At 52.1% G+C, this 12,980-nt stretch overlaps 4 protein-coding genes across 4 annotated transcripts; 3 read left to right on the forward strand and 1 right to left on the reverse strand.

Annotated features, from left to right (window-relative positions):
* Positions 1-3,064: 3,064 nt before the first annotated feature.
* PC9H_009145 (uncharacterized protein) lies at positions 3,065-4,101 on the reverse strand (the record flags this gene model as incomplete). The annotated part of the gene is made up of 4 exons (XM_036778652.1): positions 3,065-3,496; positions 3,551-3,784; positions 3,861-3,990; positions 4,040-4,101. The coding sequence occupies 4 exons, from the start codon at positions 4,099-4,101 to the stop codon at positions 3,065-3,067; spliced, it is 858 nt and encodes a 285-aa protein (XP_036630080.1).
* A 255-nt stretch (positions 4,102-4,356) lies between these two features.
* Positions 4,357-5,571, forward strand: PC9H_009146 (uncharacterized protein; the record flags this gene model as incomplete). The annotated part of the gene is made up of 4 exons (XM_036778653.1): positions 4,357-4,387; positions 4,446-4,558; positions 4,885-5,078; positions 5,307-5,571. 4 exons carry the CDS (start codon positions 4,357-4,359, stop codon positions 5,569-5,571), a joined length of 603 nt encoding a protein of 200 aa, XP_036630081.1.
* Positions 5,572-10,193: 4,622 nt separating this feature from the next.
* PC9H_009147 (uncharacterized protein) lies at positions 10,194-11,223 on the forward strand (the record flags this gene model as incomplete). The annotated part of the gene is made up of 3 exons (XM_036778654.1): positions 10,194-10,332; positions 10,397-10,561; positions 10,640-11,223. The coding sequence occupies 3 exons, from the start codon at positions 10,194-10,196 to the stop codon at positions 11,221-11,223; spliced, it is 888 nt and encodes a 295-aa protein (XP_036630082.1).
* Positions 11,224-11,815: 592 nt separating this feature from the next.
* On the forward strand, positions 11,816-12,212 carry PC9H_009148 (uncharacterized protein; the record flags this gene model as incomplete). Its single annotated transcript, XM_036778655.1, has 2 exons — positions 11,816-11,914; positions 11,967-12,212. 2 exons carry the CDS (start codon positions 11,816-11,818, stop codon positions 12,210-12,212), a joined length of 345 nt encoding a protein of 114 aa, XP_036630083.1.
* Positions 12,213-12,980: the final 768 nt, after the last annotated feature.

A 12,980-nucleotide genomic window follows, 5' to 3' on the forward strand; every position in this document is an offset into this window, starting at 1 on the left:
AGACGCAGGCGTTACCCTCATGCACGACATTCAATCTGGATGGAAGAAGGGACTAGTTGCCACCACACTCGCCTTCGACATTAAAGGATTCTTTGACCATGTCCATCATGATCGCCTAGTAGAGGTGCTTCGCCTAGCCGGCTTTCCGCAAGAAATCCGAGCTTGGGTTCGTAGCTTTGTCTCCAGCCGTCAAGTATCCATACGTGTCAACGGTACAAATACAGAACCGTCGACCTGCTCCATCGGAATACCTCAAGGATCCCCCCTCTCGCCCATTCTTGCTGCGCTCTATACTGCACCAGTCATCGAAATCTCGATAAGCAAAAATCGGTCTACACTTTACTTCTACGTTGACGATGGCATGCTTGTGGCCTTCTCCAAGTCAATCCCGCAGAACATCCGACAGCTCCAGGAAGACTTTCAGGTCATTAACTCAGCCCTGCAAGCCATAGGGCTCTCGGTTGACCACACGAAGTTCGAAGTGATGCACTTCACCAGAGCTAAGTCTCCAGAGCTGCTTCCAATCCGAATCGTTCTAAGCCCAGATAATGTGCTAACCATCTCTCCCAACCCAGTAATGAGATGGCTAGGCTTTTTCTTAGACCGCAAACTAGAGTTCAAAGAACATGTCCGCATAATGTGCAATCGTGCCATGTCCAAAATCCAAGCGTTGACAGTGCTGGGCAACTCGGTCCGCGGAATGAACCATGCCAACCGCCGCCTGGCCTACAAGACCATTGTCCTCCCGGTACTAACCTATGGGGCGGCACTTTGGTATACAGGTGTTCGCCAGAAAGGCTTGACAAAGCAAATGGCCAAGATTCAGAACGCAGGCCTTAGACTCATTTTGGGAACCTTTCGCACGTCGCCAACCGCTGCCCTCCACCACATTGGATCAATCCTCCCCATTCCACTACTACTTGAACGCACACTCGATAACATGGCTATTTGCTTGCGAACACTTCCACGGCACGCACAGCCCATCGTGCGCCTGGCAGAGCCCTGGAACCGCGGCCCAGTCCAGGGACCTACCCATTCAAAGAGCAGGACAAAAAAGCTCACAAACCTCCAGCAACTCGCAACCCGAGCACATTTTACACTTGACATCGATGAACGCACCAATCCATATGCCACACCTCCTTGGCAGCTAGGGAACATATGGGGCTGTAGGCTGACTTTCTCGAGCTACGCCCCACGGGATAAAGATGTCCGCAAACAGCTGATCCGCAACATCCGTGAATGCGAAAGCAAGGCAACAGTAGATCCAACGGTGATCAACATCTTCACAGACGGCTCTAGGCATTTGGTAGGTGACGAATTCAAAACTGGAGCTGCCTTTACTGCTTTCTACCTAGGCAAGGAGGTTAGCAAGGGCCTGCTAGGCCTAGGTGCTTGCTCCGACAATTTTGATGGTGAAATGTTTGCCCTAGCGCACGCATCCAGGCACCTCCACCAAATCCTGCAAGACCGACCACAAGTACAACGTGTCCGCTTGTTCGCTGACAATACTTCGGCCATTTCGGTAGTCTACGATACCAGCCCTCACCCCTCGCAAGATGCTTCAGTAATTTTCCGCCGCAGCATAGACAAGCTGCTATCCGACCGGCAGGATGTCACCATTGATGTATTGTGGTCGCCAGGCCACTCAGGAATACGAGGCAACGAACGAGCGGACCAACTAGCCAAACAAGCCGCTACCCAAAGGTCTTTCATTGGAACTACTGTTGCTTGGGCAAAAGCACGCACCAAGGCAACTGCGCTCGAACATTGGGTACAGGAATGGAAAGAACTCCCAAAAAACTCACCCTCGTCTTTGTCCCTCACACGGCCACCATCAACTCGGTTAGACAAGTTCCATCGGACGTTTACAGGAAACCGGCGCACCTACTCGCACACCGTTCAGGCCCTGCTGGGTCACGCATTCACTGGGGAATATTTCGCCAGATTCGTTCCACGGCTGCACGCAGCCTGTCCATGTGATGACTCTTTGCTTCAAACTAGAGCTCACATCCTGGTAGACTGCCCGCTGCACGAACATGCAAGAGACGCTCTACGCGAAGCGTCGTCAAATCTTTCAGTAGATTTTTTATTGGGAACTCAAAAGGGAATAATGGCGGTGGCCAAGTTCATCAGCCGGTCGACTGCCTTTCGTCCACCCGACTCAAATAACAGCTGAGCCCAACCTTTCTCTCTGCTCTCCCCTTACTTCCCTGGTTCCTATACCTTATACTTCTTATAATTCTACAGCCTCGAGCAGCATAACATTTATCTGACACACCCTTCTCATAGATGAATCTCCCCGAACGCCCCCGGGAACTACTCCTAGTACGGCCCCACTCACAAATGGCCCCAAGCCTCGTCACAAACGGGTACGGCAGGTAGCTTTTTCCCAACGGCCTTTTCCCACAGGGTTTTGCCAATGGGTTTTTTAACGCACCCTCGCCGCCAACGCCTGGTTTGGGCTCTGGCTCCCAGGCAGGGATAGTAGCTACACGTACGTACCTACCCCCCCACCGCGTCTTAGTAGCAGTAGCATACTTGTTGCGGTATATAAATGCAGACATAAAAAAAAAAAAAAAAAAAAAAAAAATATGTCACGTATTTCATTATTCGACTGCCAGTATATCTTTCAGGGAAATCACAAGAAATCACCGACAATTTCTGGCAAAACCCGAGGTTTGGTGGCTTCCCATGGTCGGGCATGATCGCGCGGCGTGCACAGTGTGACGTCACCACACCGCTTTGTTCCCGCCTCTCTCTTTCATGTCGCGTCACGTTCCCTTTGTCTCTACCATCTCTTTGTTGCTCGTTATGTCACGCATAATGTACCATAGTATTTAGGACGCGAGGACAAGGCTCTCTAGCCATACTCGCAGCGCTCGCGACGCGCTTCGTTTTAGTCTCCCATCCTCCTCTCTTAGACACATATACATCCTCGCTTTTTTATCTAGTTTGTAGTACTATCATCGATGAGATGGAGGAAATAACGCGTTCGAATATGTAAGAGTGGTTAAGGAGCATATTAAAGGAGTCCAGGCGCGCCCAAGGTCATCAATGTGATGTATTATCGAAATAATGCGTCGAAACATGCAAGAGATGGCCAGGGAGCATTCTGGAGGAGTACGGGGATAGCGAAGGTCACCAGTGAGGGAACAATGCCATGGGATATGCAAGAGAGGGTCAAATAACTGGAGGAGTACAAGAGAATAACTAAGATGATGATGTGAGGGTTTGGTATTTGAAAGAGAACACGCCACTCCATCGTCAAACCTCCACCTTGGGGCCAGCCACTACTCGAGCTGCGAGTTGAGTTCGACTTGGAAGCGTCCACAGCTTCAAGCAGCTCTACCTCTGGATCTGCCTCCGCATCCGAATCCACATACGCGTCCGCCTCATCCTCAGCCTCGGCATCCACATCAGTCCGTTCATCAGCATCGCCCTCGCCAACAGACACATCTGTCCTCACAGCGGACACAGGGTACGTTTCCAGACGCGACTGGTCACCTGAACTTCAGGGGAGGGTCGCAATGGTCGGCGGTAAAGGTGGGACGGGACCACCGCGGCGGGACGACGAGTGCAGGAGGGCGGAGGCGCAGCAAGGACTCTTCCAGCGAGTACTGTGTGTCCGGGAGAGCATCTGTATGGTGGATGCTCCACTCGGGTGGAGGTTAAGAATGAGTTTGGTGGTGTTGGATGGCTGCGTGCTAGGCGACAGCGGCAATGGCAGCCAGTTGCTGAGCATTGCATATACAGCGGCGCTCAACGCGCTTATGTTCTGCGCCAGCTATGTACATCGAGGCATGAATACTGGTTCGACGAGAGATAAGCAAATTGCTTACCAACTACATACTGCACCGGACCCTTGCGACCCAGTACCCCATTTCTCGACATATTTTCCCCGTAACGACCTGGGAAACCGCATTGGCGGCAGATACGCTATTCTTGAGCATTCGTTGGTGGAAATCTGGGCAGCGGAGGCACCGTTCATACCTGAAGCAGATTATCAGCTACAGCTTCTAAGATCACAAGTCAAACGTACTGCTCGTGATACTGCCAAGGCTGCCCGAACCGTCTGAACAGGCCCTGCGTGCGCGATGACATGGGCGATAGTAGCGAAAAGGTTTGATAAAATTGTACCATTCGGATAGGGAGAATGCTCCTCGCCAGTGGCGGCAAGGAGACCAGGCTGGGTGTGGATGTAAAGGCGTAGAATAAATGAATGAGATATGTCGCGTATGACAAAGTGCCTGCACACCAGGTGTTTGTTTGGCTGGTGTTTGGCAAATGTGGGCGTGGGACAGCAACTGCCAGCTGCCGCAATTTGAACTTTACGCCCTTTACGCCGCTTGCCACAGAATGACAGCCACACCTGCCGTTTTTATGAAAGGTTCGTTTATATAATATCCGCCATTGCTGCCTTAAGCTCATGCAATGGTTTAGTTGAGTCCTCCGCGGCCGAGGTCTTCATCAGCAATCCCTGCACGAATACATCGTCACTAAACGGAACAGATATTCTAAGGCAAAAGGGGACGAGTGTCATACTCAAACCATCGAACCGGTGAGTATCTTCGTGAGGCTCATGTTCTGTTTCCGTGTGACACGGGCTTTGTAGTGCGCGCATTCATTCGATATTGTCCGACCCCGCCCTCTCGTGAGCTCAAGGTATTGAGAGCGTTGACTTCGATGGCGTTTGCGAGAGTTCCTCGTCAGTGCATTGGTTGGTGAGTTGCTTCCATTCATTTCTCTTCTGTTCATGTCTCTGTTTGGACTCCATACCCGTCATTTTCAACGACTGCGGTGCTACGAACCACGGTTACTGACCTCCCGTCTTGCATTCTGCAGCGCCTTTCGTCTTGCCGTACCATTTTTCCATCCTTGACTCAGATCGTGCCGTTTGCATCGATGGCCTTGGGACTCTCGTCCTTCAAACGCATCGACAAATCGGCAACGACCATCCCCAATCCCATGTATTTCCATCCCATCGCTTCGACACCCACCAATGACACGCATGCTATTTATTACCTTGATCGACTAAGGGAGAGCATCGTGGATATTGTGAATGAGTCGGACAACTGCAAGTGCCCATAGTACGTGATTAGTCTTACACTCTGTGAAGCGCCATCTCAACCGTCCGTATTCAGACTCGGCTTTGCCTGTATCCAAGTGCCCACGAGCAGAACACAGTGCTGACCCGCGCGTCGCCATACGTGTCTGTGAACTCAAGGGACTTATGACATGTCCGGACTTTGGCGCGTCCCGCTCTAGTCAGTCTCATTTGATGCTGTCTGTCACTTTTTTGTCCTGAGGCCGCATTCCAAGGCGCATATGATGTCCAACCTCGAAGATGAAGACCTCGCACCCGACGCTACGCTCCTAGCTGTAATCGGCGTCCTCGACGCTGCGAGGGACGAGACCAGTGTTGTTGCGTGGATACACGGGGGTGGGCTGTGGGTTGATGATGGGACACACGAGAACGAGGCTGCGAAGGATGCGTCGCCTGATGCAGCATCAGCTGCTCTGTCGGGCGTGGCGCCAGAGGACACCAAGTCGACTGTGGCATCGACTTTGTGAAACATTTGAGCTAACTGTACATCGTCTGATTTCTCGTAGTCCGGATTTGAAGATGGTATATTGCAATGTTGGCTTGACAACGTTGACCGAGTCGGTCACATCAAGCTCGTTTCCTCGAGGCGAAGATCACGTCGCTCGAACTCGATTATGGACATGCCTTAGCCGTGACAGAGCTTCATACATGCGCTCGGGAATATCGTGCGATCCTTGGTTGGTTAGATCGTTGGTGGACTGGATGGTAAGATAGACCCTGCTGATGCGTGTATCCGTAAGCATTCTTGCAAGTTCTGTCATGTTCGTCTTCGGATCGTCTGCGTGTAGAGATTAACGGTAATATTATCGGCTACGAGAGGCACCCTTGTTCAAGCAAGACCTTCCCATGCTCTCTTTTGGCCAGTACGAAGTCGATTTCCTATGTCCTGCAGCTGCTTACCTGTACCGACGTTCACCCCGTAGAGAATCTTCAACGTCAGGCCCAAGTTTGAGATCATATGATTGTCGAGGCCGATCCGACATAAAGTACGATTTCGATTGTTAGATGAGCGACTGCGACTGTCGTTCCCTCCAAACAAAGGGCGCTCAAATCTCGTACCGTTAGCGCCTGTGTCTCGTTAGTCCCTCCTTTTTCCCTCGACTATGTTGTGGAACTAACTTGACTTTGATATCAGCACTCAAGCTTACAATTGATCACTCGGTCCATGCCTTAGCCAATATTGTCCGTTCACCGTCAACCTCGGGCTCACAGAGAAACTTCACGCGTCGATTTTCTCGTGGCGGCGGATACGAGTTTCACTTGGTTCAATCTTGGAGCAAATTATGCGACGAAGTTTGGGCGAAGCTGATTAACAGAACCTCGTTTTCTTAGCTTGAACCAACGAGTTTATCGGTGTTCGAGTTGGTCGATGCTACGCACTCATCCCAGTCGGCTCTTGAGTACCATAAGGGATTACTCTTCGTTGATCCACGGCCGACGAGCAGCGCCGCGCACCATAGCAATGGCGAGGGCGCCGATCTGTACCTACACAAGCCCTCAAGTACGAAAAAGGACTATGCTTTTCCTACCTCACACCCATGAACAGCGACGTCAACGCTGTTGGTGACGCACACAAAGCTACTGGCTGCATTGCTTCCACTCACGAAGTCCACGCGTCGTCGTCGACAATCCTTGTATCCGGCCGCCAATGTTCTACAGCTCCATAGGGGACTACGCTGGAGGAGATGAGCATTGATGCTCAAACGAGTTCGTCCAGAAGAGCACATCTCGACGCTCACCAACCCATCACCGAGTAATCGCTCTTGAAAATTATCATTCCTGTTCCACGCTGGTGCGACGGTACTCACCATCGTTAAACACCACAGAGCTTTGATGTGGAGTGTTGGCCTCGAAGACTTTGTACAGAATGTCGTTTACCATATCGGCTGGTAACGCCAAGGTATGTTCTACATTCGTTCGTTTTCTGAAGGCGTTGTGGCTGACTACATTTTCAGCGTCTTTCCGGTCGTACTCCTGAGAAATGGTTCAGCAGGTTGACGTTGTCTGCCCTTCAGAGCCACCGGAGGGGATTCACTGGGTTTCTCACCCCCGTCCTAGGCTTCACACCACCGTCTGCGCAGTCTCACCTGCATTCATCACTGCAGAGACAAGGCCATCAGTACTGTAGTTGATGCGAATGTGCCGGAAAGGATGAAGAAGCTGAAACCGGTTGTTGAGGATCTTGTGCAGGAGATTACGGTGGTGGCGAGTCTGGAGTTGGAGGAAGGCAATAGGAAGAGGATGGCGTGATGGGTCGCCATGAGGGATGGTAGCTAATTGCTTTGCACGTGGACAGTGATATACGGAAAGTCGTAAATAGTTGTATAAGACTTTTGTGTATTTCCAAGGTTCTGCTCGGTGCAAGGAACGCTGTCTTAAGTGCACATGCCTTTGCCTTGAACACGACCGGGACAACACCGGAGTACTCCGCGCATGCATATGTCTAACCCAGCCAATGCTCGTTATTTCTACGGCCTGTCTAATATTGATCTGGGACTCTTCCGGATCCCTGTTGAACCTTCAATGTTGTCAGAAAGCCTGAAAGGAGGCGTTCAAACTAGCCCCTATCAAGCTTAAAGCTCCGATGGGGTTGTTTACACCTGCATTTTCCTACCCTTGTCGGCGCGCACCTTCTCCAGTCCACCTACTGCTCCAGGCATATGCGACCTGCTCTTAGTGATTCGAAACGATTTGAAGACCAACACGGCAGATAGATGTAGTGCGGGTAGTCCACTCGTAAGTTTGCCACTTTCTGCGAAAATCACGCGATGAGTGATGTTTTGTACATGGCCATTTTCAGGATATGACCGTCGTTCATGATCAACATGGATCAAACGCAGTGCTGCTCTTCTTGATGTAGCGGGCACGGTTCACCGACCGCGTGTCACGACTCCCACTCGCCTTCTCCATCGACTCCGTCGATACCATCGATCGATGTCAGCACACAGAGCAGTTGTTCGTCCGGTTTGCCTGCCTCTTGCTCGATCCACGGACGATCGTCGCATTCGGCCGCTCTCGGGCTCTGCACGGTTCACCGCAGACTCCCTGCGGCATCGACTCTACAGACAAACGTCGCGATCATTCACACTTGAGCACCTAACCTACTGGAAACCTGTACGGCCCACCGAAGGTTTTCAGTAGGGTTCCCTGCCGACGCTTGCAATGCAAACCTGGACGGTTGACCGCTGGGTTTCTCCACCGACGATTGTCGCAATCATCACATTCCACTCCTGCAACTCTGCACAGTTAACCGCGGGATCTCTGTGGTGTCGGCTCCACCATTACATTCTACGTGAGCGGCCACCTGCACGGTTTCACCGAAGGTTTCTTGCAGTGATCACTTTCGCGATGATATTCGCAATCACCACGACTCTGCATAATAACTGCGAGTTCTCCTCGGCGTTTATTCTGCAGACGGTCGTCGCGGTCCTCACCTCTGTACCTTGCCTGCTGAAACCTGCACGGTTCACCGAAGGTTCTCAGCAGCGTTTTCTGCCGACGATCTTCTAATCATCGCATTCGTACCTTACCTGCTGGAAACCTGTACGGTTCACCGAAGGTTCTCAGCAGCGTTTCCTGCCGACGATCTTTGTAATGCCGCCCTCAAGTCCTCCACGGTTCACAGTCCCACCCACTCTACAGCGGATCACCACAATTACGACATTCCATACTTACCCCACGAATTGCTGCAAAATCTACGCAGTAGTCAGCTCCAGGCCACCGACATCTTCACCTTCTACCTTGCCTGCTGGAAACCTGTACGGTTCACCGAAGGTTGTCAGCAGCGTTCCTTGTCAATGATCCTCCTAATCATCGCATTCGTACCTTACCTGCTGGAAACCTGTACGGTTCACCGAAGGTTGTCAGCAGCGTTCCTCGTCCACGATCTTCCCAATCATCGCATTCGGCCCCTATCATAACCTCCACGGTTGGCCGCACGTTCTCTGTAGTTTTCACTTCATGGACGGATGATGATCGCAATTGTCGCCTTCTATTATAGCCACTCTTTAGGCCCCCGTGGTTCCCCCAATCAATCCTTTAACTTGAAGATTACATTGGTTCATCATAAAAATTTCGACTCAACTGCGAATTCGTTTTATGAACGAAAAACCCATTGAAATCGGCGCGCTTCAAAAATACCATACAAGAGGCGGCCGCCTGGAAGACTTTCCGCAAAGAAATCAAGGCACACATCGGGTTTGGCTTTACATGCAGGATGGGGTTGTGCTCGCCCGGATTTGGTTGCATAATGCAGGTGCTGCTTGCGGTTGGACGAAGTTGGATGGACGACGGAGTGGAAGGAGCGTCATGGGGCGCGATCATCTGGAGTATGCCTACGCGAAAGACATCTGAACGTCTCCTGGAGCTCTTGGACTCTGCATAGTGATCCCCGGTCACCCCGATGACGCACGTTGCCAGACCTTGTCGTCGGCGTCGTCGCCGATCCATGTGCGTATCCCCACGCGCCATTCCAGTCACGACGACCATGCCCCCAGACCTCTCGCTCATCACGCTTGGCTCCCGGTATCACGCATCCACCTCTCTCCCCGCTGCGCGACGCATCTCAAGCCCTATCATTCATCTCACTACATTCCCTGTCCACTTCAACAGGTGCCACACTTCCCCGCACGACCTAACGTCCATCAATGCGCTGGCAGCAACCCACAACCCTCACGGACCCGTTGCGGCCATTTGCGAGGGCCGCTAATTAGCGCGATTCGTCGCGAAAACGCGCAACTTTTCATAGACTATAGTCAACACAGCACGGCGCGGCTTGGGCTAGCTCGAACGCTCGGCCTTATAAGCCTTAGCGAGTGACACTCAGTCTCTCAAACTGACACTGAACTACTCGCCTCTGAAACCGAACTCCTTTTCAGACTCATTCACCAACCCCGATACAAACAGTAACCTCGCCAGTAGCGTGTGCTACTACGTGCGCGCGGTGCTCCCCACTCCACCCTTATCGTTCTCCTCATCCGCGTTTTCTTCAAACTCGTCGCCGACCACATCCCAGCTACCGCGACAAGCTTCTGCACGCCGGCAAGCGGCGGAATTTATCGTATTTGAGGTTACGATCCCAATCACAATCATGATCGTAATCATGATCCCTCGTGGCGTGCACGCCTACCAGACGCATGTGCTTGCACCCGTCGTTACTGGTGCGCCTCTCATGAAGAGAAAGTTTGGCGCAATCGATACTGCGGGTAGCCTCGGCAATATTACGAGCGGTGAGTTTTTTTTGTTTTGTTTTGCCTGTAATTGTAGGAGTCGTGGCTGACACTCAGTATTCAGGCGCTAACGGTGCAGACGCAGCGCCTCCACCATCAATCTTTACGCTGACAAATGCTCAAGGCCAACGTATCTGCCGCCAATGCGGTACGCCAGGTCGTTACAAGGAGGGTAAATGCGTCGAGAAATGGGGTCCAGGGTCTCAAAGGCCTGGTACAGTATGGATTGGTAAGTAAGCCCCGTAAACTTCCGTTGACCTGTACTCATCTCTGGGTGCAGTTGTCGCAAAAGATGAAACGCGTTAAGCGCCGCAGTACATTGGACTGGCGGCCAACTTCGCTATTGCCCAACACGCAGCCACCCAGCAGCAGCCACCGATGCAATCTCAACCTCGCATCATCCATTCACCACCCGAGCGCGGCATCCACCGTACAGATACTCTACCCAACACGCAGCACTCGCCATACGCGCCCAGCGAGGAGTCGTCGCTGTGCCCCTCCCCCTCCCGCACTCGTCGTTCCGCCGCGGTGGTCCTGTCCCGCCGTCACCTCCGACCATCGCGATACTTCCACCAAGTTCAAACGCCGAGGCACCAGCGCCAGCGGGAGCTGCTGCCGCCCTTAGCGGCTGCGTCATCGCGCGCCAACAGCCGAGCCAACTCGTGGAGCAGCGCATGCCGTGCACGTCCCGCCGCGACGCCTAACCGGCCTGCGACGCCTGCTGACGCCGCTAGCATTGGCACGTTGGCTGCGCTTGTAGCTGCCAGGAAGAAGTCGCTAATAATCGTCGAGGATTTACATGGGAACGTGCCCGCGTCGGCTGTGAGGATGAATGTTGATGGAGAGAGTAACGAGACTGGCGACGCGGATCGTGAGGCTGAGGGTGGCTGAGGGCGACGCCCGTGCGGATATGGATGCGGACACGGAGGCTGATGCGGAGGGTGAGCTGCTTGAAGCCGTCCAGGCTGCTGAGGCGAACACGAATCACAGCTCGGGCGGCGGGTGGCCCAAGGGGGAGGATTGATGGCGCGGCGTATTCGTTTTTCTTGCTTCCCCTGTCCGTCTTTTGCTATCACTGTTCATTTGGACCGGTGTACATGTTTCGCCATCATATTTGTAGTCCCCATCTCTGTTTACCATATCCCGATTACCATGGCACCTCGCTCTGCAACTGAGTTGGGATGCTCGCTGTATACCTGGACGTCATGTACCACCCCGGTCTCCTTCGAGACTGAGATTTCGATTACGCGGATGACAGCCTTCTTTCTGCTGGCCCAAACCACGAGGTCTTTCCATCTGCCTCGCCACCCGTCCGTCTCATTCCGCCCGCATCTCAATCATTATAATCACCGGCAATCCATTATCTTACAAGCACTGGAAATCTATTGCGAGGTACTTAGCTTGAGCAAAGACAAATATAAATAGGATGAATTTTCGGACCAGGGTAGAAAAATGCATGAAGTAAACTGAAACATCAGCAAATATGTCAAAGCGTCAGACATGGGCGAGTGAACTACGGAAGGGCGAGCAAAGCTTGAGTACTGGCATATTCATCCGAGATCGCAACAGCCCTTTACCCAAGGTAACAGCCTCTCATCTTTATCGATTGCTGTGCGCTCACTCCCCATTGTCAGACACTTTTCAAGGCGATTAAGACAGGAGTCGATACTCCTGTCGGAGGCTCGACTAGGTGTTGGCCCAAGAAATCGGCCGATGAAAAAATTGGCATACGCTTCGACTGGGGTAGAGCGGCTTTTAGGGACTCACACGGCTTGTGGTGGCGTATCCTTAACCTACAACTGAACGCAAACGCTGAAAGCGAGGCTATACGCAAGGCGGCTCAAAAGAACGGGACTGATGACACTCGATCCAAGATTTAGATTCCTACTATACCTAGAGGCAAGGCGCTCCACCCCGATATTAGCTCAGTTCAAAGTTGACGGAGACGGCTGAAGACCGTCGTTTCGGAGACATGTCCGCGATCAGATCACTTCGGAGATCTTGACAAACGGTGTCTAGACCTATGCTCGTACTCCGTTGGCCGCTAAAGTTCGTCATCCAAGCTCGTATTACGCTGGCTGGCGTCGCATTCTGTGCCTCTTTGCAACTTTCTATATTGATGTGCTAGCGCTCCTTGTTGTCGAGTAAGTAGCTTAGGATGATAAATGTCAGTGACTTTTTACGCCCCAATGGTGCCGCGGCAGCGAGGGAAATACGACCAAGTCTTCATGCACGTGACGAAAAGATTTGCCGACAACTCTACAAAATCTCAACAAATCGAGAAAAAATAAAATCCGGGGTCATTTGAGCGCCCTTTGTTTGGAGGGAACGACAGTCGCAGTCGCTCATCTAACAATCGAAATCGTACTTTATGTCGGATCGGCCTCGACAATCATATGATCTCAAACTTGGGCCTGACGTTGAAGATTCTATACGGGGTGAACGTCGGTACAGGTAAGCAGCTGCAGGACATAGGAAATCGACTTCGTACTGGCCGAAAGAGAGCATGGGAAGGTCTTGCTTGAACAAGGGTGCCTCTCGTAGCCGATGATATTACCGTCAATCTCTACACGCAGACGATCCGAAGACGAACATGACAGAAACTTGCAAGAACGCTTACGGATACACGCATCAGCAGGGTCTATCTT

Source organism: Pleurotus ostreatus (assembly GCF_014466165.1).
Source record: "Pleurotus ostreatus strain PC9 chromosome Unknown scaffold_6, whole genome shotgun sequence".
Classification (NCBI taxonomy): domain Eukaryota; kingdom Fungi; phylum Basidiomycota; class Agaricomycetes; order Agaricales; family Pleurotaceae; genus Pleurotus; species Pleurotus ostreatus.